The sequence below is a fragment of the Spermophilus citellus genome (assembly GCF_964194105.1).
Source record: "Spermophilus citellus genome assembly, chromosome: 7".
Taxonomy (NCBI): Eukaryota; Metazoa; Chordata; class Mammalia; order Rodentia; family Sciuridae; genus Spermophilus; species Spermophilus citellus.
In genome coordinates, this window is record NC_138188.1 from 25,068,308 (window position 1) to 25,087,225 (window position 18,918).

An 18,918-nucleotide genomic window follows, 5' to 3' on the forward strand; every position below is an offset into this window, starting at 1 on the left:
AGTGACTTCTGTTAGTTTATTAATATTAACAACCTTATTAGAAACTGCCTGCATGCCTGCCAGCAGATATTGTATCATCTGGGCACAGCAGCATTTTTTCCATTTTGATAGTCCCAGTCAGGTTGGTGTTGGGGACTGCTGCCGTGCCTGTAGGCATGGTGTTATCAATCAAATGAATCTGGTCTGCATGGTCCCAGGCAGCTACCCGGACTTTCATCTGGGGTAAGGGTGGAGGTGAGGATGACATGAATATCATGCCAAGTAAGGTTATAGGATTGGGAAAGGTATTTAAATTCTTTGATATATGTAGTGGGGTCAGCAGAAAAGGAGCCTTTTTCAATTTGGGGAGAGGTCTTGTAAAGAAAAAGGGACATGAGGGCTGGGGATGTGGCTCAAGTGGTAGCGTGCTCGCCTGGCATGTGTGCGGCCCGGGTTTGATCCTCAGCACCACATACAAAGATGTTGTGTCCGCCAGAAAAAAAACTAAAAAATAAATATTAAAAAATTCCCTCTCTCTCTCTCTCTCTCTCTCCTTTTTTTTTTTTTTTTTTTTTTTTAATAAAAAGAAAAGAAAAAGGGACATGAATCCAGACAGTGCCTTCAGATCCTACCATCAAGGAGAGGACAGAGAAATTCAGGGTCTTGGGTCATTTGTCAAGACCTGGTATAGGGGAAGATCTTACTGGGGAAGAGACAGGGGAAGGAGGGTCATCTAATTCAGGTGGAGCTGGTTCTGGATAAGGAGGAAGGTCAGGAGGACAGAAGAGTCTGGGGGGTGGTGAGGAGAGTGTCTCCAGATGTGCAATAAGTGGAGAGGGATCAGGGTCAGGAGCAGGGGGGACTTGGAAGGAGGAGTTTCTTTTGAGAGGAGGACTTTGAAAGTGGAGCAGATAGAGCAGAAAGCGGGGAGGGAGAGCAAGCCCCAAAAGGCCTGAAATAAAGAACCCCTAACCACTTTTCTGTCTCAATTTGGAGATTTCATGTATAAACACCCCAAGGGAGTTTTGGGGTCCAGAGTGGACTCTGATGTTTCGACCTACACCCTCCCCCCAGCAGGAAGGAAAAAAACGGTCCCAATTACCTACTCTGCTCACAGAACAGAGTGGCCTAGCCAGGGACTGAGATGTCTCTTCAGGCCACTGGGGGTTGGATGTGTGGGGAGGGGAGTCTTTGAAGCAGCTGTGATTTACGGATAGAGTCCCTGCAATCTGGAAGGGGTCCAAAGATCAAAGAGAAAGGGACTTAGTCCACATCTGCTGGATACGATGAGGGTGAGTAGTCTTAAGATCGATCGCAGTTAGTTCTGGTGGAGAAGAATGGCAGCCTCAACTCCTAAGGGGAAGCTTTGAACTCCCAGATTTCAGCACCGAATGTAAAGCAGAAAGGGGCGCACAAGATCAGGAACCATGGAACAAGAATGAGGCACCAAAAGAAGGTTTATTGGGGAGGGCGCTCCCACAGAAGAGGTTCACTGGTCCTTGAAAGGGTGAGGGCCAGGAAAGCCACAGGCTGGGAAGGCAAGAACAATGCTAATAAGAGAAACTGGAGGTAGGAGGGCCTACGCCATCTAAATTGAAGCTACTGATAGCAGGTTGGCAGAGCCAAGTTTAGGGGGATTGTGTTTATTGCGGGTTGGTCAAGAGTGATTGAATTGATAGGGCGACTGCTTCCACTGGTGGGAACCTTTGGTGGTTGGGGTCCATTGCCATGTCAGTCTCTGACCATTTCAGGTCTCCTCAGCCAGGTAGAAAGTCCCCCACAGCCACCATGAAAGGGGAGGAGGAAGGAAAGCCTGTCATCCTAATGTGTTTTGCTTTTGTGTGTATGTCCAATGTTTTCTTGTTTTTTACTTAGTCCCCATAAATACTTATATAAAATGGCCTTATAGCACACCATCTTGTTGTTGAATCTTAATTTTCTTCACCTCTCCTTTTGGGGCATTTAGGTGAGTACTTTTGTGTTACAGTTGTTGGGGACTGATTGTATTGCCACAAGCATCTTCGTGGATATGGCCTTTGTGTCTGTTGGGCTTTGTCTAGACCTTGGGGTAATGGTTAGATGATATGGTTCCAGTCCTTTTTTTTTTTTTGTTAGCTATTTAATATAATGTGACCCAAGCAAGTCCCTCAAAATCTCTTAAGCTTCAGTGTCCTGATCTATAAAATAATGATTTACCTCCTTCACAGATTTAAATGTGATTATAATATGTGTGAAGTGCTTACACATGAATATTGAAATAAACATTGCATTGTATGGTGGAAGTAGTGCAAGAATGGAGCAATGGAAATGTCATTTTCACATTTGATGTGATTCCTTAAAGACACATTCTCAGAATTTTGCTTCTTGGGTGGTAATGGAGGTGTCACATTAAGGAAGGTTTTGGGCAACACTGCTGACTGGTGTTGCTAAATGTGCATATGATATTAGATCATAATTGGATACTTTTGCATACAATTTCTGGTGCTCTTCTCTTGGGGCCCACTGACAAGAAATGTGAAAACATAAAATGAATTTTACATAAGGGCCAGGAAAAGGATACAGGAAAATGTAGCCTGGTTGTTATTTCTTCATTTTGGAACAACTGCAGTGTTTGGTGTTGACAAGCACTACTTAAAGAAGTGCTTAGTTGATTTGGGTTCTCTGTTATTGAGGTACTCCCTTAATTTTCTGTAACTTTTGTTCTATTCCAAGTCTAATCCTCTTTTTTTTTACTTTGTCATTGCCTCTGTTATTCCAGGAATAATCTGAGGGATTAGAGATGTCAGCCCCAAAGAGGGAGGAAAGACTAAAGAAAGGTGCAGATTGAGAAAGCAGAAAGCTTATCTTGCTTTTCATGAAATGTGTCTGCCTGTGGCTTTATTGCTTAAACTGGCATGAACAGTCAGAACATGGACTTATTGCAATCCTTTTTTTTTTTTTTTTAATGGTACTGAGGATTGAATTCAAGCGTACTTAACCATTCAGCTAAATCCCAGCCCTTATTTATTTTTCATTTTGAGACAGGGTATCACTAAGTTGACCTAGAACTTGCAATCTTCCGCCTCAACCTCCCAAGGTGCTGGGATGGCAGGCATGTACTATCACTCCCAGCTGTTGCTTTTTTTTAAAGTTATAGGTGGATACACAATGTCTTTACTTTATGCAGTGCTGCGGATTGAATCCAGAACCTCACGCATGCTAGGTGAGCACTCTACCTCTGAGCCCCCAGCTGTTTCTTTTCTTTGATAGTCACAAATCTTTATAATCAGAAATGGTTTCTCAGTGATAATCACAAGTTGTACAAACAGGACAAGTGCAAGGTTTGTTTGAAGACTTTTAATAGGAAAACAGGGCTGTTCTTATATTTGTGAACAAAATGTTATCTCTATCTGCTAAGGATGATCTCTGTGACTAGCAGTTTTTTTTTTTCATGGTCAGCTCTTATTTCTTTTATCCCTTAATTTAGGCCTTTATCAGTCTCACCATTACTTCTGAGGCTATAGATAGCCTTGTCTAGTTTTTCTGTCTTAATTATTGGTACCACCATTCACCAAGCTGTAAACAAGATTTGTTCTTGATTTACTTTTCCCAGGCAGCCTTTCCTTATCTCCTGAGTCTGTCAGTTTTCGCCTCTGTACCATTTTATGCTTATTTCTTGGTATGCTTTTCGGAGGATTACAGATTAACAGTTTGTAAGCCAGGGTGTGAATTCTTTTGAGATGGAGTTCCACTTTTTTTTTTGCATATTAGCACCTACCAAAAAAGCCCAGTTATCTTGTGTTCTTAATAAGTTGTCCTTGTTAACTGGCTAAGCCCATGTCAATAAATTCAAAACTTAAGAATTTGTTTTTAATTTGTTCTACTTAGTTGTTCATGACAGCAGAATGCATTTCAATTCATCGTACACGAATGGAGCACAACATTTCAATTCTCTGGTTGTATACAATGTAGAGACGCACCAATTGTGCAATCATACATGTACATAGGGTAATGATGTCCATCTCATTCCACCATCTTTCCTATCCCCATGACTCCTCCCCACTCTCCCCTTTGCACAATCCCAAGTTCCTCCATTCTTCCCATCCTCCCCTTTCCATCATGGATCAGCATCTGTTAATCAGATATTAATATTTGGCCTTTAGTTTTTTGGGTTGGCTTACTTCACTTAGCATGACATTCTCCAGCTCTATCCATTTACCTGCAAATGCCTTAATTTTATTCTTTTTAAGTGCTAGTAACATTCCATTATGTATACATATCACAAAAACTCTTGATAATTTAACCCCCAAATTCTACTGTATGCTCCCACTTGTAAACAAAAGACAATACTTGTCAAAGGACCTTTTTCATGAAGCCAGCTGGCCTCTTAATTAGAGGGGGTTTAAATCTGAATATATGATTCCTGGCTTGTGACACATATCTAGGTTAATTTAGGCAATTCTCAACAGAAACCTGAACTTTATACAGTTGTAATGAAACAGTCTTCAGGAGTGAGGTTAAAGCCTTTTATATTTTTATTTTTATTTTTATTTTTTTATTTTTAATATTTATTTTTTAGTTTTCGGCGGACACAACATCTTTGTTTGTATGTGGTGCTGAGGATCGAACCCGGGCCGCACGCATGCCAGGCAAGCGCGCTACCACTTGAGCCACATCTCCAGCCCCCTTTTATATTTTTATATTGTAAATGTATTTTAAAAATAGTTAAATGATTCGGGTTACTGAAATGAAAGATTAGTGTTTGCTTTCTTTGACTGCTGAAAAGTTATGTGTCCGGTGTTTGGAATGTACTGGTTTCATAACCATAGTGGGACTAGGCCATAAACTGCCCAGTTATTCTATTCTCACAAGGCGGATAGGCTTTCTTTAATATTTTTGATGTCTAAATGTAACTCATATTTTATTGATTATCAAGATAAAAGGTAAGTTTTTATGCTTTTGAATAATGAGTAGCTGTAAAGACACTATCTATAATCATAACTATAATGAGTTTTAAAATTTTTGAATTTTATTTTACTGTAGTAGAACATGCCAAATCTTTCCTTTCAAACTTACTAACAGCAGACTCTGCCTCAAAATGATTGGCTGCACTCACATTCTTTTATGTTCCCTCTATTTGTTTTTGTTTGTTTGGATATCAGATGTTTGTAACAGTTTTATTTGCAATAGCCAAAAACTGGAAACAACCTACATATCCATAAACAGAAGAATGAACACACAAATACAGATCTAGTATCCCTAATCTGAAATCTGAACCTTTTTTAATACTGTTGATGCTCCTGGTAAAGTCGTGTGTGTGTGTGTGTGTGTGTGTGTGTGTGTGTGTGTGTGTGTAAACCCAGGCCTTACACATGATAAGCAAGTGCTTCTACCACTACTTCCCCAGCCCCTTGACCGGTAGAATGAATGCAAATGTTCCAAAACACTGAAATCCGAAAGGCTTTTGGCCCTGAGTATTTTGCATAAGGGATATTCAACCTGTAGTGGGACACTCTTAGAACAGCATACGTCTCGGTAATATAAAGAGAATTAACTACTCATATAAGCAGCATTGATTAAACCTCAAACTAAGTATGCCACATGAAGGAAACCAGAGGGAAAAAGGATTGATAGTTATCATGTCAATTGTGTAAAGTTGTAGAAATGCAAATTAATCTATTGCAAAGTAAAATAAATCAGTGGTGGTCTGGAGGACAGGAGAGTACAGAGAATTATTAAAGGGAATGAGGTAAATATGAGTGCCTCTCATTTTTAATTACCATGAAAGTGAAAATAGAGGCACATACATGTTATAAGTTCATATTAACAAAAAGAACAGACTGAAGGTGTCGTGTGGGACATAATTAAACTTGGAAGCCAGCTTGTTCAGCAGATCAGATTTGACAGATAAAGGCTGGAAAAGATAAGTGTGCTGCAAATATGGGGATTAATTAAAGGTCTGTTTATAGAACAATCAACCCTGCCCCCATTTGCAGGAGGGAAAAATCTGCTTATTTTTAAGAAATAGAATAAATTGGGGAGAAATAGGGCCCTTAGAATGTAAGATTTGGCCGATTTAATTTATCCCTTGAGTTATTTTTTTATTATTATTATATTTTTAGTTGTAGGTGGATACTTTTGTTTTATTCATTTATTTGTATGTGGTGTTAAGGTTGGAACCCAATGCCTGTGCTCCACTTCTGAGCTAACAACCCCACCCCCTCCCTTGAGTTTTGAGTAACAACTGCTTCTAATCCTTCACCCTAAAGGAAAACTTGTCAGTTGACAAGTTCTATCCATATACACAGATCTTAGGGTTCATTTTCCTGACCTTTGTCTACTTTTAAGAAAATAAAGGTACTATCATAAAACATTAAATTAACCATTTAAAGTATGCAATTCTGAGCTGGGGATGTGGCTCACTGGTAGAACACTTGCTGGCTTGTGCAAAGCCCTAGGTTTGATTCCCAACACTGCCCCCCCAAAATCAAGAGCATATGCTCGGCATGCACAAAACCTAGGTTCATTCCCCAGTACCAAAAAATAAATAATGTGTACAATTTAGTTTTATTTAGTACCTTCACAGTGTTGTACAGCTGTTTTTCCATCTAGTTCAAAACTATTTTCATTATCCCTAAATGAAACCCAGTACTTATTAAGCATTATTCCCACTACCTGCTGCCAGTAATATTTTTTCTTTTTTTTTTTTTATATATATTTTTTTTTTTTTAGTTCTCGGCGGACACAACACCTTTGTTGGTATGTGGTGCTGAGGATCGAACCCGGGCCGCACGCATGCCAGGCGAGCGCGCTACCGCTTGAGCCACATCCCCAGCCCCAATATTTTTTCTTTGTCAATTTACCTATTCTACATATGTCACATAAATGGAATTATGCATTACATGATCTTTTGTGTTTGTCTGCTTTTCCTCAACATAATACTTTTGAGATTCATTCAGTTGTAGCACACATCAGTACTTTTTTTTAAAATAGTGACCCTTTGTTTCTCAATGTGAAGGGCTAACCAAGAATCATGAGATATTGAGGAAAACATGCAAAATGAAAGAGACATAGAAAAAATTAACTTTAGCCAAAACAGACAGTAGATAATTTTGCTTATCTTTTTTTTTTTTTTTTTTTTTGTATTACGGATTGAACCCAGAGGTACTTAACTACTGAGCCACATCCCCAGCCCTTTTTAATATTTTATTTAGAGACAGGGTCTCATTGAGTTGCTTAGTGCCTCACTAAATTGCTGAGGCTGGCTTTGAACTTGGGATTCTCCTCCCTTGGCCTCCCATGCCAGTAAGATTACAGGTGTGCGCCGCCACACCTGGCAATTTTGCTTATCTTTAATAGTGGACTATTTAATTTTCTCTAGGATATTCAAGATGTGACATCCATAAAGCTATCAGATTCCATCAGGAAGAAAAGAAAAGAAAAAGAGCTCATGGGACAAGTTAATAAGTTTGCCAAATTAAAAAAAATTCCATAGATAGATGAGAAGAAGATCTTTTTCTTAATATTTGGTTTTTAGTTGTAGATGGACACAATAACCTTTATTTTATTTTTATATAGTGATGGGGATTGAACCTAGTACCTCACATGCACTAGGGAAGCACTCTATTGCTGAGCCATAACCCCAGCCAGTCCAAGAAGATTTTTCTTGCCAGGCATGTGGCACATATGTGTAATCCCAGATATTACAGGAAGCTTCTGCAGGAGAATCGTAAGATTCAAGGCCAGTCTTGGTGACTTATTGAGACCCTATCTCAAAATATCAAAGGGCTGGGGATGTAGCTCAGTGATAAAGGGCATCTGGTTCAGTGTCCAGTACTGGAAGAGAAAAGAAAACATCATTCTCAAAGTACAGGCAAAAATATATGTAGGAAAAAGGATATATCAATGCAGGAAATACAGCATCTATCAGCATTTTTGGAACATAAAAACAAAAAATTATTAAAGAGAAGAAAATGTTGGCAATAAAATAAAAAGAAAGTTTTTTTGGATCTAAAAAGAGGCGCAGCCTATGGTTTTCATATTGAAAGGGTCTTTCCATTGTTCAGAAGGCTAAATAAAGACCCAATAACAATATACCAAGTCTTCCATAAGAAATGGAAATCAGACATCTCATCAGGAGGAGTGACAAACAGAAGTCAGTAGAATAACAATCTTCAAAATTTTTTTTTTTTTTTTCCAGTACAGGGATTGAACCCAGGGGCGCTGAACCACTGAGCCACACGACAGCCCTTTTTATTTTTTGAGACAGGGTCTTGCTAAATTGCATAGAGTCTCGGTTATTGCTGAGTTGGGCCTCTAACTTTCAATCCTCCTGCCTCAGCCTCCCCAGTTGCTGGGATTAAAAGGTGTGAGTGCCACCATGCCCAGCTCTTCAAAGTCTTGGGGAGGGAAGGTGATTTTTTTTGGTAGGGGGATTATTTATTTATGTATTTATTTGGTACTAGGGATTGAACTCCGGGGTACTCAACCACTGAGCCAAGTCTTATTTTGTATTTTATTTAGAGATAAGGTCTTGCTGAGTTACATAGCACCTTACTTTTGCTGAGGTTTCCTTTGATCTCAAAATCCTCTTGCCTCAGTCTCTCAAACTGCTGGGATTGACAGGCGAGTGCCACTGTGCCTGGCCCTGGGGGGTTGGGGGGAGATTTAAAACTTAGAATCTTCATTGCAAGTAAACTTGTTTTCAGGCATGTTAGGATTCCCCAAATTTATTTCCCTTTTGTGTTTGTGTGTTGGTGGGCAACATTGGTACTGGGAATTGAACCGAGAGCCTTGTAGCTTTCTACCATGGAAAGAGAGCTGCATGGTAGAAATTCTTTTTTGAATTAGTTACTTGAAGATAAAAATTAAAAAACAGCAAAAAGAAGAAAATAGAAAAAAATGGAGTTAGTAATCACTAGAAGAATCTAGACAAATGACTGGAACACATTTCTCCTGGATAGGAAGACTGATAATGGTGGAGAGGAATGTGATAGCAGTATCATTCCTTTTTATCAATTTTTTTTTTCTTTTGGTATCAGGGATTGAACCTAGGGACACTTAACAACTAAGTCACATCCCTAGCCCTTTACTTTTTTATTGAGACAGGGTCTCACTAAGTTGCTTAGGGCTTTGCTAAATTGCTGGCTGGCTTTGAACTTGCAGTCCTCCTGGCTCTGCCTCAATCCCACTGGGATTACCTGTGTATATCACGTTACCCATCAGAGTGATTTTTATGAACGATTGGATTTTCTTTGTTCATTGGTAATTGGGATAGGTTAAAAATTGTTTCTCAGTAAATTTACTGAGTGCTTTCTTAAAAGAACTTAAAGGTTTCTTTACCTTTAATTTTGGTCCTTTCACTTTTTAGGATGATGAGAGAAGTATTTATAAATAATATAACCTTTTCTACTTCCATTTCAGATTTTTCTGATAGAGCCACTGCAGATATCTTTGATTATCTTGTTCTATTGAAAAACAGTGACTTCTTCAAACTCACCTTAAGAACAACTTTATATTGCTCTTCTCCCTAACCCATATACTTGAATTTTACCTCAAACTTTCTATCAGCATCTCTGCTTTTCCTGCTAACCTCAGGACATCTTAGTGCCCCATCTTTTTTTACCTTCTACAGAGGAACTTTATCTGGGTTTGTCACTAGATTGAGCATTGCTGAAGGCTTGGATGGTCTTGTGGTCTGCCAGCACTTAGAAGGCTGTGGGTATGTGATGACTGGAGGCTGGACTACTAGGAGACAAGCAGAGGGTGGTCTTAACAGATGGTACAGACATTGCCCCGGATGCTTGAATATGTTAGAAAAGGAAACAAAGCAAAACAGACAAACAAAAACTCCGCCTTCCAGGAGCTTGCATTCTGTTCCTTGTTGTTTATGAGGTTTTTCATAAAAGTTATAAAAACTGGATTATGTTTTTTTGTTGTTGTGGTGGTGCTGGGAATTGAACCAGGGCCTTATGCATTTTAAGTGCATGCTCTATCGCTGAGGTACGTCCCCAGCCTTGGATTATGTGTTTTGAGCAAAGCAGAGTGGATAGCTTAGGTTAGCAGTCCACAGGTAGAAACTGTACTTTGATACTTGCTGTTGAAATCTGTGGCTTTGTCATTAAGATGTGCTGGCCTCTTAGGTGTCCTCCCTTTGGAGAAGAGGAGAGACACAGATTGTACTGCCTAGCTGGTATTTAGTATTCCTTTTCTTTTGCCTGGTGGGAAGAGACAAAATATTGTTTGAAATAACATTTGAAAAGATGGGATTGTGGTTGTAGGAATAGAGATTCAACTTTTACTTATTGTGTGTGGTTCATTTGCTACTGGCTCCCATCTACATTTCTTTTGATTGTATTTGCTAGAATTGACCTTCATCTGCTGAAATGAAGTTACTGTATGTGATGCATCCCTGGAAATTCTAGAAGGGACTGAAACTAGCATTTTGTACTAAGTACTTCCCAGAGGGTTTTCAATTAAATGCACCCTAAAAAGATATGCTGGCTAAGATTTGTTTCAAAGTAATCTGGAGGGTGGGAATGGAGACACAGTGGGCCTGGCCACAAGTTCATGTTAGAGCTAGGTGATAGATACATGGTTTTTATTATTTTCTTTACTTTTGTAGATGTTTTGAGATTTTTCATAATAATAAAAAAGTACCCTTACGGTCAAAGAATGACTTTGTTTTCATTACTATATTTTGCATAAATAAACTCTTATTGAGTTTTTCAGTGATCGGCAACCATAGTAGTGAGACTAGTGAGAAATTTTCAAATTTGTTTTTATTAATTGGATTTGAAGCAAGTATAATGTGGGTGCCTCAGTTGTTAAGTCAGTCATCCTTCTAGTGAGCCTATAAAGTGAAAGGGGGTAAAGTTATGATTAGGTGCCTGAGATTTAACCTTTATAGAGACTGAGAATATGTAGGTGTGAAGTATGGGAAAAGTGAAGTTCCACCACTTAAATTAGACTTTGGGATAAGCCTTGTCTATTAACTCAGAAGCTCTCTGGGACATCCTCTATACCACCACCACCCACGCTCATTTTTCCCCATCCTATACTGGTGTTTACCTATTCCTTTGTCTCTGTGCCTTAACCTTGTTTCTCCCTCTTACCCCTTTATTACCTTCTTATGTCCTTCCCCTCTTTGACCTCTTAAGACCTGAATCCATCTATCTTGACCTCTTTAGGCTAGATTTCCTGTATCATATCCCCTTCTACCCCAAGATCAGAAGCTGACCCACAATTCACTCTTTTTCTTCATCTCTACATTTTAGTGAATGACCACTAGTGTTTGTTAAAAAAAAAAAAATGTGATTGGACCACGGAGTGGCTTAACAGAGGCTGAGGCATGAAGACTCATTCATGTAGCCTTAAAAGATTTCAGGCAGTTGGCAAGTAAGAATTTTAAATAAAAATTGAAACTACCACCTGTATTTTTTCAGGCCGTTGATGCTCACTGCCATCAGCTGCATCCTCCCTATGGCACTGGTAAGTTTGGGAAGGGCTGTTGACAGTTTTGGTGGGCTGCTGGATTTCTTATTTCTGGGGAAATAACTTGCAAGCTGTGTTAACTTGTCCTTGAGGGCTAGATAGCTTGAACCAGCTAGAGAAAGCTAAAAAGATGAAGCAACTGATCATGTTCATGGATTTCCTTGGGGGGAATTGTCAGGAACAAAAGCAATTCAGTGTGTGCCATGATCTTTATATAAAATTAGTATGTTCTGTGTATTGTTTTAAATATAAACATACACTCCAAGTGCTCTCTCTGGGATGTCAAATAATAGTTAAATTTCCTGAAACTCTTTAAAACGTTTGTCTGAAAGAAAGATGTTGGCTTTTAGAAAAGGTCCTAAATATCAAATGTGCTTGGAATTTCCTTCAGTAGCAGGATATATCTTATTTGGTATTTTAATTTTTTTGTGGTTAGGGGACCCAAATGTTTCTTCCAATGATTAATTCGAAATTTTGATAGACTCTCACCTAAAGTTTTTAGTTTGGAGAGGCTTAGTGGAAACCAGAAAAATGTGACTGTCACTTACTAACACACTTCATGTAGACTTGAAGTTAAATTTCCTGAAACTCTTTAAAACGTTTGTCTGAAAGAAAGATGTTGGCTTGGGACTTACAATTTGAAAAATGATTTCACCACAGTCTGCTTTCTGTTTAGAGACCTAGGGGAGAAAGTAAATACTGATTAAAGTTGAAAAATAAAGTGGAACAGCAAGTCACAAAATTGTAAAGTGTACACCCACAAAAAAATTCCTGTTGACATTGTTTCCTTTAAGATCTTGAATCCCTGCAACTGTCTCTTTGTAGTGAGTCTATTAAAGACCATAGAGATTCAGAAGTTTTATTTTACCAGGGTAGTTTCCATTCTAAACTGATAGTTGGAGTTCATTTCTCTGATCCCTAAAACCTTTTGAGACTGTGGAAGAAAATGCCTCCAGAACATCTTATAAAATGCTGAAGTTTTGGTTTTGTGTGCCGTGCTATTGATCATGTCAGTAACTGCTTGCTGGTAACAGCACCTAAAGCATTCATATATACTTCATTGTATGTCTGTGAGAAAAATCTTAGAAAAATTAACCGGTATCCTGGATTTCCCCGCGGTCTCTGCTCTCAGCTGTTCAGCTCAGCTTGCGGAGCAGGAATAGAATTATATGGTGCATTAATTGGTTTTACGTTTTTTGCAGTACTGGGAATTGAACCCAGGGCCTTCACATATGCTAGACAAGTGCTCTACCACTGAAATAAATCTCCACCCCTTTTTGTTTTTCTTTTGAGACATGGTCTCACTAAGTTGCCCAGGCTGGGCTTGAACTAGGAATCCTCATGTTTCAGTCTCCTGAGAACTGGGATTATAGATTTACTAGTTCTTTATTAAAAAGCAGAAAGAAAAATTTGACTTTGTAGCAGCTGACTTCTTTATGTATCTGTGCACAGTGTAACCAAGTAGCTACTACTAAATGTGTTTCAGGCCCTGTGTCAGTGATACATACCTTTCAAGTTTCTGTCATAAACACAGGCTTGTGATGATCAGAAGCAAAGTTCTTTTTGACATGCATATAGCTAAATGCTTTGTGAAATAAAGATCTGGAAACCACCAGGTAGTTGAGGTTTCAGTGCAATAGCAAAACAAAGCTCTATTGGTTTGAGGCCTGTGGGTAATGCGGAGCAGTTTCTAGAGTAAACGATAACAAACATGAACCCACAGTCCTTTGAGCTGGAAAGGAAGCTCCCCATCACTGTCTGATTCATTGTGGTATGGGTTTTGAGGGCAGAGGGAGAAGAGGGGGGAATATGGGATATATTAGGCCTCTGCTCTGACCCCATTTTGACCCACAATTCACTCCTTTTCTTCATCTCTACATTTTAGTGTAAAAGCCTTCTTTCTTTAGGCCTCCCAGAAACTTGTGGGCATCTTCATTCTTTAATGAACTTTGTACCATTGTTTGTTTGCCTCTCCTTCCCTATCTTGTGCATGTAAACTACCTTTCTCAGTTGTCAGCAAATGAAAGAAGAATTCTTGACTTTTGTGCTTATGTTCATACCAGTTAAGGTTCAGGCACAAATTTGATTGCTCAAAGATAGGACACAGAGTGACAAGAGTGAGAGCCATATCTTGAGGAACAATGACATTTATGGAGCTGGCAGATTGGAAGTAGAGCATCCAGTGGGAAACTAAGAAAGTTTGGTCAGGGAGATTGAGAAAGGCCAAAGTGTTGAAGTTATTAACATTGTAAACCTGTGTGGAAATTAAATAGCTTTATACTAGAATTCATAATGTATAATCAACCTTTAATTAAAAGTATGTTAAAACTCTAAAGGGGAATTTTTATTTTTGAAGAAATAGTCCAAGTTATTTGATACAGTAGTATAAAGGTCAGCCATTAGAATATTGTGATATTTGTTAATGCATGCAATTGCTATTGAATTAAGTTTGAAAAACTTTCCCCCTCTTTTAATATGAAAACTTATAAACATCTAAAAATTTGAAAAAGTTGTACATTGGATATCCATATATCTGCCATCCAGGTTTTTAATTGCCGATCTTTTACTACATTTGCTTCATCAATCAGCTTTCTTTTTTAAACAGCTTTATTGAAGCATTACTGTTAATTTCATTCATCATTGTGTACCATTATGTTTTAATAAATTTATATATCTGTGCAGCCATACCACATTCCCAGTTTTAGAACATTTCCATCACCCAAAAGGTTCCCTCTATTTGCAATTAATAGCCACTTTTAGCCCCAAGCAACTGCTAATCTTCTGTCTCTAAAGCTTTGTCTTTTCTAGAAATTTTATATGAATGAAATTATAATTTGTAGATTTTTGTTGCTTTGTTTGTTTGTTTATATTTTTGGTACCAGGGATTAAACCCGGGGCGCTTAACCACTGAGCCACATCCCCAGCCCTTTTCATTTCTTATTTTGGGACCGGGTCTCAATAAGTTGTTTGGGGCCTTGCTAAATTGCTGAGACTGGACTCAAACTTGTGATCTTCCTCCATCAGCCTTATGAGTTACTGATATTACAGGCGTGTGCAACTGCACCCAACTTGCCCCTGTCTTTTAACATAGTGTTTCTGAAATTCATTCATATTGTATCACGTGTCAGTTGCATGCTCCTTTTTATTGCTAAATAATGATTTTCCATTGTATGGATATAACACATTTAGTTCATGCATCCATTCATCAGTTGATGAATATTTGGGTTGTTTCCAATTTTGGGCTATTATAAAATATGCTGCTGTGACCATTCATGTCCAGGGCTTAATGTAGATGTGTGTTTTCATTTCTCTTGTATAGATATCTAGGAATGGGATTGCTGGGTCATATGGTAAGTGTATGTTTAACATCTCAAAGAAATTGCCAAACTGTTTTCCAAGGCAGCTCAATTGTTTTATCTTTCCATCAGCATTATGTAAAGACAGTTTTTCTACCTTCTTGCTAACCTTGGGATGGTCAGTCTTATTATTATTATTATTATTATTATTATTATTATTATTATTATCATCATCATCATCATCCTAGTGACTATGAAGTGTTATCTTTTGCTTTTAATTTGCATTTTCCTAATGACTAATGATGTCATGGTAATTAATGTAGTTAATGATTTTTCCTTCTCCTTATTTGCTATTCATTCCTTGTTTTTTTTTTTTTCTCCTTTTTTCTGGTGGTGAAATGGTGAAATGTCTTCAAATCTTTTGCAATTCTTTTTTTTTTTTTTTTTTTGGTACCAGAGATTGAACCCAGGGAGCTCTACCACTGAGCTACATCCCCGTGCTTTTAGTTTTAATTTTGAAACAGGATTTGCCAAGTTGCTGTGGCTGGCCTCAAATTTGCAATCCACCTGCCTCAGCCTTCTGAGTAGCTGGAAGTATGGTGTGTGGTACTGTTCCCTGTTTTTTTTGCCCATTTTTAATAATTGGATTGTGGGGTAGGGGGTATAGCTCAGTGGTAGAGTGTTTACCTAGCATGTGCAAGGCCCTGGGTTCAATCACTAGCATTGAAGCGGGGGGGGGGGGGGGGGGGGGGTGGGGGGGGTGGGGGGGGGAGAGTTAAAAATTGAGGATCATGTTCTATTCTCGAATTGTACGAGTTCTTTATATATTCTGAATTAAATTCTTTATCAGATGTAAGATTTGCCAATATTTTCTCCTAATCTGTGGCTTCTTTCATTTTTTTAATGTCTTTCGAAGAACAAGTTTAATTTTGATGGGATCTAATTTATTCCCTCTCCTCTCCTCCTTCCCCTCCCCTCCCCTCCCTTCCGCCACTCCTTTTTTAGGATTGTACTTTCAGTGTTATATCTAATAAATCTTTGCCTAAATCGGGTTGCAAAGCTTTTCTTTTTTGTTTTCTTCCCAGAGTTTTTTATTTTTAGGTTTTACATTTAAGTCTATTTCTGCATTTTGTATGTTTTATATACATAATTACTTATTGATTCCAGAACCATTTGTTGAAAAGATTTTCCTTTCCACTATGAAATTAAATTGGCACCTTTGTTGAATATTGACCATACACATAAGAGTTTACTTATGGACTCTGTTTTGTTGATTTGTGTCTGTCCTAAACCTGTATTCTCACTGTCCTGATTACTACAGTAAGTCTTGAAGTCAGATATTATGTCTTCCAACTTTGGTCTTCTCTTTCAAGATTGCTTTGGATATTCTAGATCCTTTATATTTGCACAGATTTTAGGATCAGTTAATGATTTGTACAAAATAGCCCGCTGTGATTTTGATTTTGGCTTTAATATTGTGTTAAATCTATAGTTGTATAATCTGGTATAATAGCTGTGGTCCTATGTGGTCACTGAGCATTTGAAATATAATCAGTTTGAATTGAGCTGTGCTAAAATATAAAATATACCTTGGAATCAGAATGAAAAAAAGACATGAAAATATTTTTTGTGCATTACATGTTGAAGTAGTAGTTTGGTATATTGGGTTAAAATATTAAAATAAATTTGAGTTGTTTAAATTTCTCTTTGCCATTTGTTTGCAGTTATATAAAAATTTGACTTTGATATATTGATCTTGTACTTTGTTAACTTACTAAATTCATTTTTTATTTCTAGTACTAATTTTGTAGATAACTTTAGGATTTTTTGCATAGACAGTCATTTTGTCGAGGAATATCTTTTCTACATAAACAATCATTTTTTCTATATTTGTTTCTTTTCCAATATCATGTCTTTTTTTTTCTTTGCATTAGCTAGAGCCTCCAGTATAATATTAAATGGTATGAGTATTTTTTGCCATTTTCCTGATATTAACATTGACTATTTCATCATTGAGTGAGTATCATGTTTTTCATAGAAGCCCTATGTTGGATTTAGGCAATTCACTTTTCTTCCTAATTTGCTGAGAATTTTTATCTTGAATCAGTATTGAATTTTTTCAGATGGTTTTCTGCATCTATTGAAATAATGATTTGGGTTGTTTTCCCCATTATATAGTTAATTCAGTGAATTATATTCAGGAGAATCCAAAATTAAATCAGCCTTGTATTCCGGTGCTAAACTACACTTGATTATATTATCCTTTTCTGAATTACTAGATTTAATTTTTTGGATTTTTTTGAATTAAAGATTTACATGTCTATAAAGAACATTGGTCTGTTTTAAAATTTTTTTTTGGTTATGCTTTTGTCAAGAGTTTTGTGCTCATGAAATGAATTTGGAAGAAATGTTTCTTCTCAAGTTTCTGGAAGTGTTTGTGTAAAGATTAGTGTTGGTAGAATTCATCAGTAAAACTCCTAGGTCTAGAATTTTGTGCAAAAGTTTTTGATAATGAATTCAATATCTTTAATAAAGAGATATTTTGTTTTTCATTTTGTGTGTGTGTGTGTGTGTGTGTGTGTGTGTGTGTGTGGCGGGGATCAAATCTGGGGCTCTCTGCTTCATGTCAGTTTTTGTATTTTTCAAGGAACTTACATTTTATCCAAAGTCTCTCTTTTTTTCTGAAAAAATAAGCGAATTGTTCATAGTGTTTTCTTATTTTCCTGTTAATATTTCAGATTTTTGTAGGGGGTTTGGGATATAACCCTTTGGTAGTACAATTGCCTATCATGCTCGAGGCTCTGGGTTCTATCCCAAGCACTGAAGAAAAAAAAATTGTACGGATAATCCCTCTTTAACTTTTGCTTTGGTGTCTTGTATTCGCTCTCTTTCCTTCCATAATTGCATAAGGATTTATCAACTTTGTTATCCCCCTTTTTTGGGTGTGGTGGGGGTACCAGGGATTGAACTCTGGGGCACTTGACCACTGAGCCACATCCCCAGCACTATTTTGTATTTTATTTAGAGATGGGATCTCACTGAGTTGCTTAGCACCTCACTTTTGCTGAGGCTGGTTTTGATCCTCCTGCCTCAGCTTCCCAAGTTGCTTAGATTACAGGTGTGAACCACCAGGACTGTTATCTTTTTAAATAATCAATTTTTGGTCACTCTGGTTGTAGCTCAGTGGTAGAGTGCTTGCTTAGCACGTGTGAGGCACTGGGTTCAATTCACTGCACTACATAAAAATAAAATAAAAATATTCTGTTCATCTACAACTCAAATAAAAAAAATTTTTAATCAGTTTTTTTTTGTTGTTGGGGAGCCTACTGGGTATGGAACCCTTTATATGTTTTATTTTGAGACAGGGTCTTTTTGCTGAATTGCTGAGGCTGGCCTCCAACTTTCTATACTTTTACCTCAGTCTCCTGAGTTGCTGAAATTATAGGCATGTGCCACTGTACCCGACTGGACTTTATCGATTTTTGCTGTTACTTGTTTTGTTTTTTATTGATCTTGTTTTATTTTCTTTCCACTTAGTTTGAGTTTAGACATCTTTTTCTAGCTTCTTAAGGTAAACCCTTATGTCTTTGATTTGGGGACTTTCCTAATATAAACATTTACTTACAGTTGTAAATTTCCCTGTAGGCTCTATGTTAGCTGCAAACCCCACCCCCACATATTTTGTTATGTGGCTTTTTAATTATTTATTTTAAAAGTTTTTTTTACTAGTGATTTGTGCTTTCTCACATGTGTTCTGTAGAAGTAATTGTACTTGGTTGCTACAAAGATGGTCATTTTTGGCAGAGAACAGTTAGAGAAATACATGGGAATGCTGGAATAATTTGGTTTGTTGCTATACTCCAAAGAGGGTGGTGTTTCAGTGATAAGTCCTGTTGACTCTTACAAGGCATAAAGTTTGTCCTTAGTACTGGAGAGCAGTAGTGTGTTTTAAACAAGTAAGAATTGGCAACATATAATGATTCTGTAAGAATTATCTGATACTTACTGTTACATAGCATGTCGGGAAGCCTATCTCCAGGATAATGAAGTAGAGGGGTGGGGACAGTTGATAGGCATATGCATGAACATTGACTATTTCATCATTGAGTGAGTATGATGTTTTTCATAGAAGCCCTATGTTGGATTTAGGCAGTTCACTTTTCTTCCTAAT

At 37.6% G+C, this 18,918-nt stretch overlaps 1 protein-coding gene across 1 annotated transcript in view; it reads left to right on the forward strand.

The window, feature by feature from the left end:
• ARIH2 (ariadne RBR E3 ubiquitin protein ligase 2) overlaps positions 1-18,918 on the forward strand; it is a 65,787-nt gene that overhangs the window by 21,635 nt on the left and 25,234 nt on the right. Inside the window, 2 exon segments of the mRNA XM_081302536.1 lie at positions 11,403-11,435; positions 11,437-11,448. Coding sequence (XP_081158662.1) covers positions 11,403-11,435; positions 11,437-11,448 — 45 coding nt within the window.